Here is a 14,757-nt window from a genome sequence, read left to right as displayed (position 1 = left end):
AACTCTGTTGCCAATTTGGTGGCTTAAAATTCTCAAAATTATTACTGTTTAGGCCCTAGATAGCTACGATGTGCTACACGCGTGAAAATTTTCTGTAATTTTTATTCAGCCCAGTTATGATCAGTCCCCCATAGAAAAAAGGCACGTGCAACGTAAATCCATTAAAATTATCTATTTACCCCATAAATAATCTTTTTTATTATTTTAATTAATTAAATGAGATCAAATATTGAAAAATATGTATAAATTAAATTAATTACCAAATTTCATGACGTTAGAGCTTTACTGCGTTCGTCTAAACTAGTTCAATTAAATTTAACTTTCCCTAAACTAACAAATTAAAGTATCTATTCCAAATTATGATGTGGAGGTGCTCGTGACCACTTTGTCACATCGCGGAACTCCGAAACATCACGACGTTGCCGTTGCCGTTTTGGAGTTTGGAGAGGGCCTGGTAGCGGATAAACTATTGTATCTGGGCGACCAATCAGAAAGCTGGATTTTTGTTGAGGGATGTCTTTACTTTTTGAAGGACAGATTCTCGATTTCGACTCCAAATGGAGAGGTCGTTTGTGGAGAGAGCTCCGTCTCCGACGGAGCAGGAGCTGCTTTTGCGGGTAATTACGCCGACAAAGCGGACGATGCCTGGAGCGCAGACCTCCCGGACTGGTTCTTATCAGAACCTGAGCGGAAAGGGGGAGATGAGCTCACTAGCGGATGATGTAAACAACATGGAAATACAGCAGGGCCAAGGAAACCCCAGCGAAGAAATCGCAAGAAATGAAGTGAGCGTGACGGTCCCAAGACCAATATCCCCAACTTCTATCCAAGTTACAGACGAGTTCATCGCTGAACATAGCCTCGAGATCACACAGGCCATTTCCCTCAAGGAAAACCTGGGAAACTGGGCGCAAGCGCTGGCAGCTGCTACTTCTGAAGACCAGCACACCCAAGTCAAGAAGGAGATGCAGCAGGTAAGCGGCTGTTTAAACCAATTATTGATCAAACTAGGGATTCCCCTCTTTAAATTACCTGAAAATGTTAGAAAACTAAACTTGATTTGTGAAAAAGTTAGGCTAAAAAACGCCCCTAGCACAACCTCAAATGTTAATAAAAATAATGCTAGTTGTAATGTAAAAACCACTCCTAAAAAGAAAATTAATCTGAGTGGAAATGTGATGAATAAAAATCAAACTTCGCCAAAAGGCAGTCCTGTTAAAGAAAGGAAAAAAGCGTGTTGCTGACGAGGATGGGTTTATAGCCTCGGCTGCTCACCTCGTCAGAAAAGTTAAAAACTTAAAACCAAATAGTGTCAAAAATAAAGAAATTGAAATTAAAAAAGTTCCTGAAGGAATAGAAGAGGTTGCGCTAGACGACGAGGTCGATGCTGAACCCTCACCTTCACAACCAAAACAAAAAAGAGTGCCGCCCTTTTTTGTTACCCCCCGAGCAGACTTTAGAACTATGCTCAATATTTTAAAATTAGAGGCTCCTTCCCTACGCTCAGTAATGAGCAATAGATTTCTTAAATTAACTGTTGAAACTGAGGAAGAGCACCGAAGCCTTTCCCACCTCCTCGAATCTCAGGGTGCTGAGTTTAAAACTTTTATGTTAAAACAAGATAGGCCCATAAAAGTAGTAATTCGAGGACTTCCCTCCTGCACACCTATTGAGGACATTAAAGCGGAATTTCATAAGGAAGGCTTCTCAGTTGTTAGCATCACTCAACTGACTGAATTTCAAACCAAATCACCGATGCCGTTATTCTACGTTCAAGTAGCAAACGGCCCTCTGTCAGAGACGGTTTACACTCTCACTGAAATGTTTGGCACTAAAATTTCAGTGGAGCGATACAGAGGAAGGAAGGGGCCTTCTCAATGCTGGCGGTGTCAGGGCTTCTTCCACAGCTCTGAAGCATGCAAATTACCCATAAAATGTGTTAAATGTGCAGGACCTCACAGGGCTAAGGAATGTACTTTAGCTTATGAGGATAAACTTACTTGTGCAAATTGTGCAGGTGAGCATGCAGCGAACTGGCGCCAATGTTCCCGCTTCCCTAAACAAAGTGGTAGAAATAACACCACTACTAATTTCCTAAAAAACCACCCCTCCAAAAGATCCATATGGGATGTACCAGGACGCATCGACCTCCTAAAAATTTCAGAAAGGTGGAAGAAAATGTGTCATTCTCAGAAATTCTGACAAATTCAGAGTCAGAATTTCCTCCATTAGAGACCCCAGCGGAGAGCGAAACAATTCCATCAGTTGCCAAAACCTCTATTCCAAATCAGTCGGTCCCAGCGGATGCTAAAAATTCCAAAATTTTTACCGACATATTTTCTGGCCTAGCTCAATTAATGAGAGAAGATTGGTGTGAAGCACCTCTTCTACTCGAAGCCTTTAGAAAGGCATTACCAGCAATTCGTGCTGCATCCCACGGTGCTGATATGGCGTATTTTCTATTTAACGAATACGTCAGTCTTAGTTGCGGTCCCCAACGTTAACATTCAATCGGAACAACATAATAAACTTGCATAATCTTAAGGTCTGCACTTGGAACGCAAATAGCTTGCGTAACAAGATCGCGGAAGTAAGAGACTTTGTTTCAGAGCAAAATCTTGATGTGTTTTTGGTACAAGAGACCCGACTCCCCCCGGAGTTCACACCCCTAATCAACCAAGGCAGCAATATGCGCTCAATGGAACGTCAACTGCAAATTGCAGTTAATAAACTTATTGATTGGTGTGGTCATAACGGACATACGATTTCTCCGGAAAAAAGTTGTTGCATTCACTTTTGCCGGAAACGGGGCCTTCATTTGGATCCTGAAATTTATATTGGGAATGTCAAAATTCCTGTAGTGGATGAATTTAAATATTTGGGAATAATATTTGATCGTAAGCTCACTTTCCTTCCGCATGTCTTACATCTGCGGAAGAAGTGTGACAGGTCATTGAATATTCTCAAGGTATTATCAAGAACTTCATGGGGAGCAGATCGTACATCTTTGCTTCGAATTTACGAAGCAATTATTCTTTCACGCATTGATTATGGATGAATGGTGTACGGGTCTGCAAGGTCTTCTGTTTTACGCAGACTGGATACCATACACCATTCTGCCTTAAGAATTTGTTCAGGAGCATTTCGTACCTCACCAGTGGAGAGTCTTTACGTTGTCTGCCACCAGCTGCCATTAAATTTAAGGCGCCAAAAAATGTCTGTATTGTACTACCTTCGAGCTCTGTCAATCCCAAAACATCCTTTACACTCTTTGGTGCTTCCTGTTCATCTTCGGAGATTATACATGGCTCGACGTTCTCACATTCTTCCCTTTTGTGAGAGAGCTAAATCACTCCTCGAGGATTCGGAACTACATGATGTGAGTATTCATACATTTGATTTATTTGCATTTCCTCCTTGGGATTTACCTCAATTTTCCTTTTTAAATCCTTTTCATGGGTTTGAGAAACCAACAACGGCCTCTGTGATTTTTCAAAAACTTTTTAGTTCCCATCGCTGTCAGTATTCGACTCATATACCAATTTTCACAGATGGTTCCAAGTCAAACGATCATGTTGGATGTGGTATCATTTTAAATACACAAGTAATCGGTTATCGTCTGCATACTTCTTTTTCAGACTTTTCTGCTGAATTAACGGCTATTCTCTATGCACTACAAACAATTGCTGTCTCTACTGAGCGCAAATTTTGTATTTATACCGACAGCATGAGTACTTTGAAAACACTCTCTCATTTTCATGGTCAAATTCATCCCACCGCCCTGGAAATTCTGGGTCTCTTAAGAACCCTGGAAAACAGGGACTATGAAATTTTATTTTGCTAGGTTCCGAGTCACGTTGACATAACAGGAAATGAACAGGCTGACAACGCTGCGAAAACGGCGTCTTTGTTTATGCAGCGTGAGGTACCATTTTACGATGCGAAGAACTTATTTGCGCGTCGTATTTATTCTATATGGCAGGAATCGTGGGATCAAGAGAGCAATAACAAATTACATTCTATCAAGCCCACAATTACATTATGGACTGCGCTTCCAGTGCGTGAGCTCGATGTCAAATTGACTCGACTCCGCATTGGTCACACTCGCTTAACGCACAAACATCTTTTATTTGGGGATCGAGCTCCTCTTTGCTCCAGATGCCAAGATATTTTAACAGTGTTTCATATTTTAATAGAATGTCCTGATTTTAATCTTCATCGTTTAAATTTTTTTAATTACTCATCACTGGACATGCGAACGTTGCTGGGGGAAAATCCTCACAAAAACATTTTTAAGTTTTTAAAAGCAACTGGTTTTTACCACTGCATCTAAAACTCTATTTTTAATCTCTATCAAACACATCACCGCATTGTTCTACAGTTCTATCACTGAACTTACTGCACCTTTTTACGTTATTATTCGCTCTTTGAGCTTTTTATACAATTTTAATTTTCTTATTGACCATATGTATGGCGCAGTTGTTGTTGTTGTTGTTGTTGTATATGGTTTATTGGCGCAAGAGCCATATTTGGCTATACTGCGCCAAGCACACGGTAAAATCAGATCAGACATTTAAAACAACACATTTTAATAACAAGTAAAAGTAATAAAAACCACGTAAAATGCGTCGATACAAATATTAAACTGTCTCAACGTAGGACAATGATTGACGTAAATGTAAAATAATCATATAAAAAATACATTTAACATTAAAAGGAAGAACAAACAGATGAAATAGATGTTATATATAGTTGATGAAACCAATCGCTCTTAAAAATTTAAAAATATTTGGGTGGTATTTTTCACCCACTAGGTCTTGCAAGGTAAAATAAGACGAGTAGAAAAAGTTACGACGATGAACATTAAAAGCGGGACATTCAATTAAAATATGGTTCACACTAAAAGCAATATGACAAGTGGGGCAAATTGGCACCCTTTCACCCAAGATGAGATGACGATGTGTAAAACGGGTGTGTCCTATACGGAGGCGAGTCAATTTCACATCAACCTCCCGTATAGGGTGAACAGGCCATAAATCAACTGTAGGCTTGACGGAATGAAGTTTGTTCTCCGTCTTCAAATCCCATGTTAATTGCCATGTTGAATAAATGTGTTTAATGAAAAATCTTTTAATGTCGCAATACGGAAGTTTATGGGACAAAATGCAGTCGGCAGATTTTGCCGCTGAATCAGCTTCTTCATTCCCAGAAATGCCTACGTGACTCGGGATCCAACAAAAAAGGATATGAAAGCCTTCATTTTGTAGGAGACGCCAAGTAAATAGGATTCTAATAGCAATTGGATGCATCCGATTGCTGTAGTGCGAGAGTGTCTCCAGAGCACTCAAACTATCGGTATAAATAATAAAGTTACGCTGAGAGGACGGCGAAATTTTCTCCAGAGCACAGAAAATTGCCATCAACTCAGCAGTAAATACAGAACAGCAATTATGTAAACGATAGTTCAGTGTATCGGAAGGAAGAATTATGCCACATCCAACATGGCCATCTGATTTTGAGCCATCTGTAAAAATCGGTATAAAAGAGGAATACCGACAGCGATGATGCAAAAACAGGCATTTGAAAATAATTGGATCATTTGACGATTTATTAAATCCTGAGAAGGGATTGATGTATGAAAATTGTGGTATATCCCAGGGGGGGAAGCAAAATAAATCTACAGTCTTAATTGTAACATTTGAAAGGCCCGAGTGATGCAAAAATACTTTTGCTCTCTCACTAAATGGAAGAATGTGAGAGGGACGGGCCTCATAAAGTCTGCGAAGACTAACTGGTAGTGTTATATTAGAAATGGGATGACTGGGCACAGATTTTGTACGGAAATAATAACAGGCAGACAATTTTTTACGCCTTAAATCAAGAGGTAGCTGGTTGCAAATAGAATAGAGGCTCTCAACGGGAGAGGTACGAAATGCTCCGGAACAAATCCTTAAGGCAGAATGGTGAATGGTATCCAAGCGTCGCAGTATAGAAGCACGTGCGGAACCATACACCATACATCCGTAATCCATGCGAGAGAGGATAACGGCTTCGTAAATATGGAGCAGAGATGTCCGATCGGCCCCCCAAGATGTTTTGGAGAGAACCTTTAAAATATTTAAAGATTTCTCGCATTTCTTCCGAAGGTTTGAGATATGTGGAAGAAAGGAGAGTTTCCGATCAAAAATCACTCCCAGAAATCGTATTTCATCCACAACTGAGATGGGTGTATTTCGTATTTGAATGACAGGATCTAAATGGATATTTCTTTTCCTGCAGAAATGGACGCATCGGCTCTTCTCCGTAGAGATAGTATGCCCGTTGTTATCGCACCAAGCCACTACCTTATTTACTGCATTTTGCAATTGTCTCTCGATTAAATTCATATTGCTCCCTTGACATGAGATCTGCAAATCGTCAACATAAAGTGATCCCTGAATAGATGAAGGTAAAACAGATAAAACTTGGCTAATATGAACAACAAAAAGTGCAACACTGAGGACACTTCCCTGCGGAACTCCCTCAGCTTGAATAAAACAATCAGAATAAAAGTTGCCTACACGTACTCTGAAAGTCCGATGTGATAAAAAGTTCTGCAAGAATATGGGAAGATTTCCCCTAAAACCAAATTTAAAAAGTGTCGAAAGTATGCCATAGCGCCATGCTCGGTCGTATGCCTTCTCAATATCAAAAAATATGGAGACAAGGTGGTTCCTCCTAACAAATGTGTTGCGTATCTGGGTTTCCAGGAAAACGAGGTTATCAAATGTAGATCGACCTCTACGGAAACCACTCTGCAACGGGGAGATGCATCCTTGTTTCTCCAGTTCATATACAAGGCGTGTATTGACCATGCGCTCTAAGGTCTTAGAAAGGCAGCTCGTCAGAGCAATTGGTCTGTAGTTCATAGGATTTGATGGTTCCTTATCAGGCTTTAAGATTGGGATCACAATAGCTTCACGCCATTGTGAAGGGTACTTCTGTTCAATCCATATTCTGTTAAATAGTAATAACAGATTCGAAAGGGAAGTGGCATTCAGATGGCGGAGCATATTATATGTGATTCCATCTGGCCCTGGGCTGGTATCATGAGCTTGAGATAAGGCAATTTGAAGTTCAAACATCCTGAATTCACAGTTATAGGGGAAAGATGATCGGTCATTAAAGCGCAGATGAATCCGTTCCGCGGAATTCTTAACTGCTAGAAAAGTAGGACTATACGAATCTGATGCGGAGACCTGTGCAAAAGCTTGACCGAGAGCATTGGCCACGTCTAGTGGATCGGAATGTGTCTTATTTCCTGTATTTAAAACAGGAATTGAGGTTTCCCAATATATTCCACTAGCAGCCTTAACTTTCTTCCATAAATGCTTACTGGATGTGGAGGATGTGATAGATGATACGAATTCAATCCAAGATTCCCTCTGACTACGGCGACGAATTCGACGAGCAAGGGCTTTGGCTCGTTTAAAAGCAACAAGATTTTCTGTTGTCGGGTACCTTCGAAAGATGTTCCATAATTTTTTTTGTTGTTTATGACTATCACGGCAAGCTTCGTTCCACCATGGTCTAAGAAATTTTCTTAGACGTGGGGAAGTCTTCGGGATAGTGGCATTTGCGGCACTTATTATTCTGTCAATGACATGTTGTACTGCTTCTGTGATGTCACAAGTACTGACCATAGTTTCTGTAATATCTGCTAATTGAGTGAACACATCCCAGTTTGCCCGCTTGAATAAGAACCTTTGTGGACAAGTAGTCGCACCACCTCCATCAACATGGGAGACAATAACTGGGAAATGATCACTGCCGTAAAGATTATTGCTAACTGTTAGAGTTAAAAATGGCAACAGTTCAGGTGTACATATGGCCAGATCAAGACTATGGAAGCTACGTGTGGGTTCGTGGAAGTATGTTTTCTCTTGACTGTTGAGCAGACAAAGACAGTTGTTAGTAATAAACTGCTCAATCTGTCGTCCACGAGAGTTTGTGCTATCCGAACCCCACAAAGTACTATGTCCATTGAAGTCGCCCAATAAAATGAAAGGTGAAGGAAGCTGGTCTACTAAGTTATCTAGTTCTTGCTGACATATGACATCATGAGGCGGTAAGTAAATACAGCAGACTGTAACCAACGTTTGTATGTGGACTTGTACAGCCACAGCCTGTAAAGTAGTATGTAAAGCAAGAGGTGTGCTAGGATACAAATTTGAAGTAAAGATACAAACACCACCCGAATTACGAGATCCAGTGTCTGTATCTCTCCGCACACAATTATAGCCTCTTAATTTAAGTGGAATGTTAGGCGTCAAGAAGGTTTCTTGAACACCGAAGCAAACAGGATGAAATTTGTTAAAAATAGATTTGATGTCTTGTATTTTAGACCGAATGCCGCGACAATTCCAAGAAAGGAAGGTACCCATTAAGAAATTCTTGTTGCAGAAGGGGAAATATTGGCAGTGGTTTGTGTTGCTGATATATCGCAATTCATCCTAAATTCATCCTCATCCTCAGAAGGATGAAGTTTGAGATCAGGACAGTTTTGCATGCCTCCAAAAATGGATGTTAAATCTCTATGAGCTATCCCTTGACTAGCAAGTCCCAAAGCTACAGAGTTTTTAGAAACAGTTTTCTTTAGTTTCAAAGATAGGTCTGACTTTGACAGTCCTCGCTTTGCAAGTTTTAATTTTAGGGATTTGTCAGATTTCGATTTCCTTTGCTTCTTATCTGGCTTTCCAGAGTCAGAAATATTGTTTATGGATTCTTCTGTGTCAGAATCCGACGATTTTTGAGATTTTATTTGCTTCGCCTTCTTAGTGCAGTTTCCACAACTGCAGTTTTCACAAAAGCTTTTCTGGACCACGGATGCATAGCTTACACCGGGTAACGGTGTCTGTGCAAGTACTTTCTTTCTTGCTTCGGGGTATGAAATTTCCTCTTTAAATTTGGTAGTGGTGATTTGTTTTTCCAGTTTCCAGCGTGGACATAACCGGGAGAAAGAAGTATGCTCGCCCTTGCAGTTTACGCATTTCTCTGGAGCCGAGCATTGTTCGCTTTCATGCCCTTTTTCAGAGCAACGAGCGCAAGTAACAGTTCCGCGGCAATTAGCTTTCGAGTGCCCGAAACGCTGGCATTTGAAACATCTAAGTGGGTTTGGGATATAAGGCCGGACAGGTAGCTTGATGTAACCTGCATATATGAAGTCTGGCAGTTTTGGTGACTTAAAAGTGAGGATGTGATGTTTGGTTTCGAGTATTTGTCCTTCTCGCCGGATGGTAATGCGGCGAACTTTTATAACACCTTGTGATTTTAACTCGTCTTGAATATAATCTAAAGGGAGGTTAAATATTTCCCCGCAAGTAATGACGCCTTGAGACGTGTTTAATGATGTGTGAGGGCTGATAGTAACAGGGATCGTGGCGAGAGCTTTCACTTTTTGAATATTCTGGGCTTGCTTTCGAGTACTGACCTCGATAAGCAAGTCACCAGATCTCATTTTTTTCATAGACGCAACTTCCCCAACTGTTGCGGAGACAGATTTCTGCACTAAGAAAGGAGACACAGTATCAAAAGTTTCATTTTGGTCAGAAATACGTTTAATAATGAAATATCGGTCGAAATGTTCAAAATTAGAATTAAAGTGTACTTTTTGACGCCCACTAAAGGGACCACGTTTGGAGGAGCCCATACGATATAGAGAATGATTCGGGTCCGACGGCACCGCCCACCACGGAGCCCGACAAGGGAAGGCAATTACCGGCTCTGGTTATTCCCAGCCTCGGCATCCACCCTAGTGCTAATCGGTACCTATACGCTGGGAGTTACCCCCGGGGACAGTGACCACCCTTAACGCCAAGCCCAAGGAGTAACCCCTTCGCTTGATCCCTAGCAAACTAACCACTTAGGTGGCTAGCAACCAGCCGATTGATGCACAGGGGACCACAGTACACCACCCGTCTTTCAAATGGGTTGCCACGCACGGCCAACACGTGGGGTTTTGGCTGTCCATGAGAAGCAAGAAGCAAACAGAGTGGCGACAGCTTCTCATGGAGAGCTCCCTCGCTTGCCGTCGAGGGAAGGAAAAGATATAGTAGACAGCAGAAGGCGTAGAGGAGTATAAACATAAAGGGAGTATAGATCCCTGGGTACCTCGGGATTGGGACACCCGTACTCACCTATAGTAGGTGAGCCCCTGAGGGGTGTATGGCGCAGTATAGCCTATTTTGGCTCTTGTGCCATTAAAACTAACAATCCAATCCAATCCATCCACACCCCTAATCGCTAATTACCGGATTTATAAAACAGATAGATCCGGAAATGTTAATCGGATAGGCAATCATGGAAGCTGTTGTTGTTGGTTGAAATTTATTGGCGCAAGAGCCATGTTTTGGCTAAAACTGCGCCAGGCATACGATTAAAATATTTTCCGTAACAATTTAAAAGCGTTATAAGAATTAAGTTGAGCTGATCAATGTTTTTAAATTCCACATGTAAATTTAAAAAGGTAAAACAAAAACTGGAGCAGAGACGATTTAAAAGGCAATAAAAACTAAATAGAATTATAAAAACCAATGGTTTTTAAGAAGCGAAAAATATTTTTGTGGGCTAATTGTCTAGAATCAGATCATCTTCCAGTAGTTTTGACTTTTAATACTGGAACCTTTTTTCTAAATTCACCAGTACAATTCTCCACCAACTGGGAGAACTTTCGGCATATTTTAAATTCAAAACCCCTTCCTCCCTTCAAAATTAATAGCAATGATGACGCTGAATTTGCAGTTGGAAGTCTAGGAAAAATTCTCACGGAGGCGCTCGCAGAAGCCTCAAAACCAAAATTTAACAAACCTCCAGAAAAGCTTCCTTTAAATCCAAACCAAAATTAAACTGCGAAATTACCTGCGAAGAATTTGGCAACGTTCTCGCGATCCTCAAGTGAGAACGGAACTTTGCAGAATCCAGGATGAGATCAAAGGGTTAAAAGTAGGTCACTTCGAGCACCTGCGAGCGAGTCAATTAGAAGACCTTGACACACGCGGCCTCTGGCGTCGCTCCTCCTTCCTTAGAAAACCATTCTCCCCGATCCCCCCCCTAAGAGGGGGGACGGGGGAACTCGCACTTGCTCCCATTGAGAAGGCGGAAACTTTGGCAGATAGCCTACAGGACCAGTTCGCCCCCCACGCGGACGCGTGGCTGGCGAACCCCCCACTGACTCAATTCGTCACAGATCAGCTGGAGAGCTTCTTATCGCAACAACACGTAAACGACCTTCACCCCGTTCGGCCCACGGAAATCATGGAATTCATGAATAACCTTAAGCCGAATAAATCGCCAGGATTGGATTTAATTACAAATCGCATGATTAAAAACCTCCCTTTTAGATTTATTTTATATTTAACTTTTTTAATAAATAAATTAATGGAACTTTGTTATTTCCCCGATTGCTGGAAAACAGCTGTGGTTGTCCCTATTCCAAAACCAAACTCTGATTTGACTTTACCTCAAAATTTCCGTCCCATCTCGCTACTTAGTAGCTTGAGCAAAGTGTACGAATCTGTGCTTCTCAAACGCCTGAATCAATTCCTCAGCGACAATAATATTTTAATTTCCGAGCATTTCGGATTTCGTAAAAATCTGTCGACGAATCACCAGCTAATTCGTGTTACAGAATTGATTCACAGTGGCTTTGTGAAGTCCCAAACCACAGGTGCACTTTTTCTGGACGTAGCCAAGGCCTTTGATAAAATTTGGCACGAAGGGCTTTTATTCAAGTGCATGCGACTTGGATTTTCGGCGCAATTAGTCAAAATTTTACGCTCGTACCTACTTTCTCGTAATTTTCGGGTACGAGTTAATGATGTAATTTCGTCCCCCAGACCAATCCAAAGCGGTTGCGCGCAAGGTTGGTTGGTTGGTTTGTGCGGTTTATTGGCGCAAGAGCCATATTTGGCGATGCTGCGCCAAGCAAATGGTAAGAAAAGGCCGACAATAAAACCAAACATTCAAACATTAAAAAGATATAAAAGCGAAAGAGATCAGCATGAAAATGCAGGAAATTAATGTGCAATTATGTTAATGATTTCAATAAAATGCTGATGTTATGAAAGTGTTAAAATGAAGCAAAGTAAAAGGTGAAATATGAACAAAAGTCAAAATCACTAAATACAAGAATAAAAGCCAATGGTTTTTAAAAACTTGAAAATATTTGGGTGGTGTGGCAGTTGCGCGCAAGGAAGTTTACTCTCTCCAACTCTTTTTAACATTTATGTTAACGATCTACCTAGAGCTAGTAATTGTCACTTAGCAATTTTTGCAGACGATACCGCCATTCGTACACAGCATAGAAACCCAAACATAGTCATAGCAAACATTCAACAGTACATGACCATTTTGCAGTGCTGGCTCATCGGCTGGAAAATAAAAGTCAACCCAAGTAAATGCGCGTGCCTCCTATTTACTAAAAAAGTGAATATGCCTGACCTAGGCCCCAATCCAAACATTCGGCCAACCCGTCCCCTTTGTAAATGAATACAAATACTTAGGGTTAGTTTTAGACGCAAAATTAAGCTTTAATAGTCATATTAAAGCAGCCCTCTCCAAAGCTACCAAAATGAGTTGTAAACTCAACAGCTTAACTGCTCCATGGAGCCAGCTATCGATTAGGCTCAAGCTTCTGCTCTACAAAGCTATTTTAAGACCAATACTGATGTACGGCTCTCAAATATGGGGGGCGACATCAGCCACTAACATCAAGAGGTTGCAAGTTTTTCAAAACAGACAACTGAGGAAAATAGTTAACGCACCCTGGTATGCCAGAGGAAAAATAATACATAACGACCTCAAAATTGAACCTGTTTCGGAATTTATTAAAAGAACGTCAATTAAGTTCTTTGAAAAATTATCCCAGATTCGCAACGAGTTACTTAATTTACCTGCATACGATCCTGCTTTACCCAGCTCTAGGAAAAGACCTAGAGCTGCAATTGATAATGTATACATCAATTTCCCAGCCGTAAAAAAGCTGAGGACATCGTAACTCTGTTGCCAATCTGGTGGCTTAAAATTCTCAAAGTTATTACTGTTTAGGCCCTAGATAGCTACGATGTGCTACACGCGTGAAAATTTTCTGTAATTTTTATTCAGCCCAGTTATAATCAGTCCCCATAGAAAAAGGCACGTGAAACGTTAATCCATTAAAACTATCTATTTACCCCATAAATAATCTTTTTATTATTTTAATTAATTAAATTAGATCAAATATTGGAAAAATATGTATAAATTAAATTAATTACCAAATTTCATGACGTTAGAGCTTTACTGCGCTCGTCTAAACTAGTTCAATTAAATTTAACTTTCCCTAAACTAACAAATTAAAGTATCTATTCCAAATTATGATGTGGAGGTGCTCGTGACCACTTTGTCACATCGCGGAACTCCGAAACTTCACGACGTTGCCATTCGAGTTTGCGAAAAGGATTTGTGTAGACGAGACGGCAATGGCTATCGAGCACATGCAGATAGCACCCTTACCGTCCTGTGATAGACTACATGATGTGGAAAAAGCAATTGAATTCTACACTAACAAGACTGAAAAACACCTTGCAAGATTTCATGCGCTACAGCAATTGGATCCAAACTCACTGCAATGCGACTGGGCCCTTCACTCCTACCAGGAATCCCAGAAAAGACTGAAGCACATTTACAGGGTGAGTTGGATTTAATTCCTGCGTGCGTAACACCGGATGTGTGTAGCAAATCAATAATAACTGAACAAGAAGATCCCAGAAATAGTGAGGACGACTCAGGTTTCACACTAGTTCATAAAAGAAATGCAGGTAGAAATACCGCCATAGTTACTCAGGCTGAAGCGATTAAAACCAGTAATAAATTCGCAAATCTCAAAACCGACGATACCTTAAAGGACACAGTAGAAAAGAACCCCCAAGAAATCAAAGAAAAAATCCCACCACTAATGTTAAAATTTGTCACTGATTACAATAAAGTACTTCAAAGGATCCATGAAAAATTCGGATACACAGAAAATAAACTAGGAAACGGATTTATAAAAATTTACCCTAAGGATAACCTAATGTATAAACAGATCCAGGAATACTGTACTCAAGAAGGATATGAGCACTATGTTTTTACTCCCAAAACATCCAGGCCATTTAAAGTTGTTGTGAGAGGACTCCCCTTTGATACCTTCCCTGAAACTATTGAGGATTACCTAAATGCACAGGGCTTCTCCGTTGCAAAAGTCCATAAAATGACCCACCAAATAACAAAAAAGCAACTGCCCTTATTTCTAGTTCACCTGAACAGAACACCCGATGTACAAAAGATATACAATCTTGAAAGCATTAATTATCTCAAGGTTATAATCGAAGAATACCGGGGAAGAAATGTAGTTTCCCAATGTTTCAAATGCAATGGTTTTGGACACAGAGCAGGGAACTGCAACATGAAGGCGAGATGTCTTAAGTGCATGGGTGAGCACGAAACAGGAGAATGTAGCATAAAGGAAAAAGTAGAGAAGCCGCAATGCATTAACTGCAAGAAATTTGGGCACACCACCGCGCTACAGAGGATGCGAGCAATTCCCCAAAATTAATAGGCCACAAAAGAGGGAATTTAAAGCAAACCAAAAAGAAATTAGATCGGGAACCTGTTATGCGCAACTTTTTAATACCAACAGCTCCCCACAGATGGCGCCACAGGCCCAACCAAACGACAATATAAACAAACCCAGTCAAACTAATG

General features: G+C 40.7%; 1 protein-coding gene across 1 annotated transcript; it reads right to left on the bottom strand.

Moving 5' to 3' along the window:
- Window positions 1-8,422: 8,422 nt before the first annotated feature.
- On the bottom strand, window positions 8,423-12,996 carry LOC129956797 (uncharacterized). The gene is made up of 2 exons (XM_056068743.1): window positions 12,930-12,996; window positions 8,423-9,546 (listed from the first exon to the last, which is right to left on the bottom strand). Exons 1-2 carry the CDS (start codon window positions 12,994-12,996, stop codon window positions 8,423-8,425), a joined length of 1,191 nt encoding a protein of 396 aa, XP_055924718.1.
- Window positions 12,997-14,757: the final 1,761 nt, after the last annotated feature.

The sequence above is a fragment of the Argiope bruennichi genome, chromosome 11 (assembly GCF_947563725.1).
Source record: "Argiope bruennichi chromosome 11, qqArgBrue1.1, whole genome shotgun sequence".
Lineage (NCBI taxonomy): Eukaryota > Metazoa > Arthropoda > Arachnida > Araneae > Araneidae > Argiope > Argiope bruennichi.
The sequence above is the reverse complement of the archived record's forward strand: the minus strand, read 5'-3'. Positions and strand labels throughout refer to the sequence as shown.

Bases quoted from the DNA above. Each gene is read 5' to 3' on its own strand.
- LOC129956797 (XM_056068743.1), bottom strand. From the start codon at position 12,996: ATGTATACATTATCAATTGCAGCTCTAGGTCTTTTCCTAGAGCTGGGT. The intron at 9,547-12,929 runs GTAAATTAAGTA...CTCCTTTCTTAG, and splicing joins TAAAGCAGGATCGTATGCAG to TGCAGAAATCTGTCTCCGCA.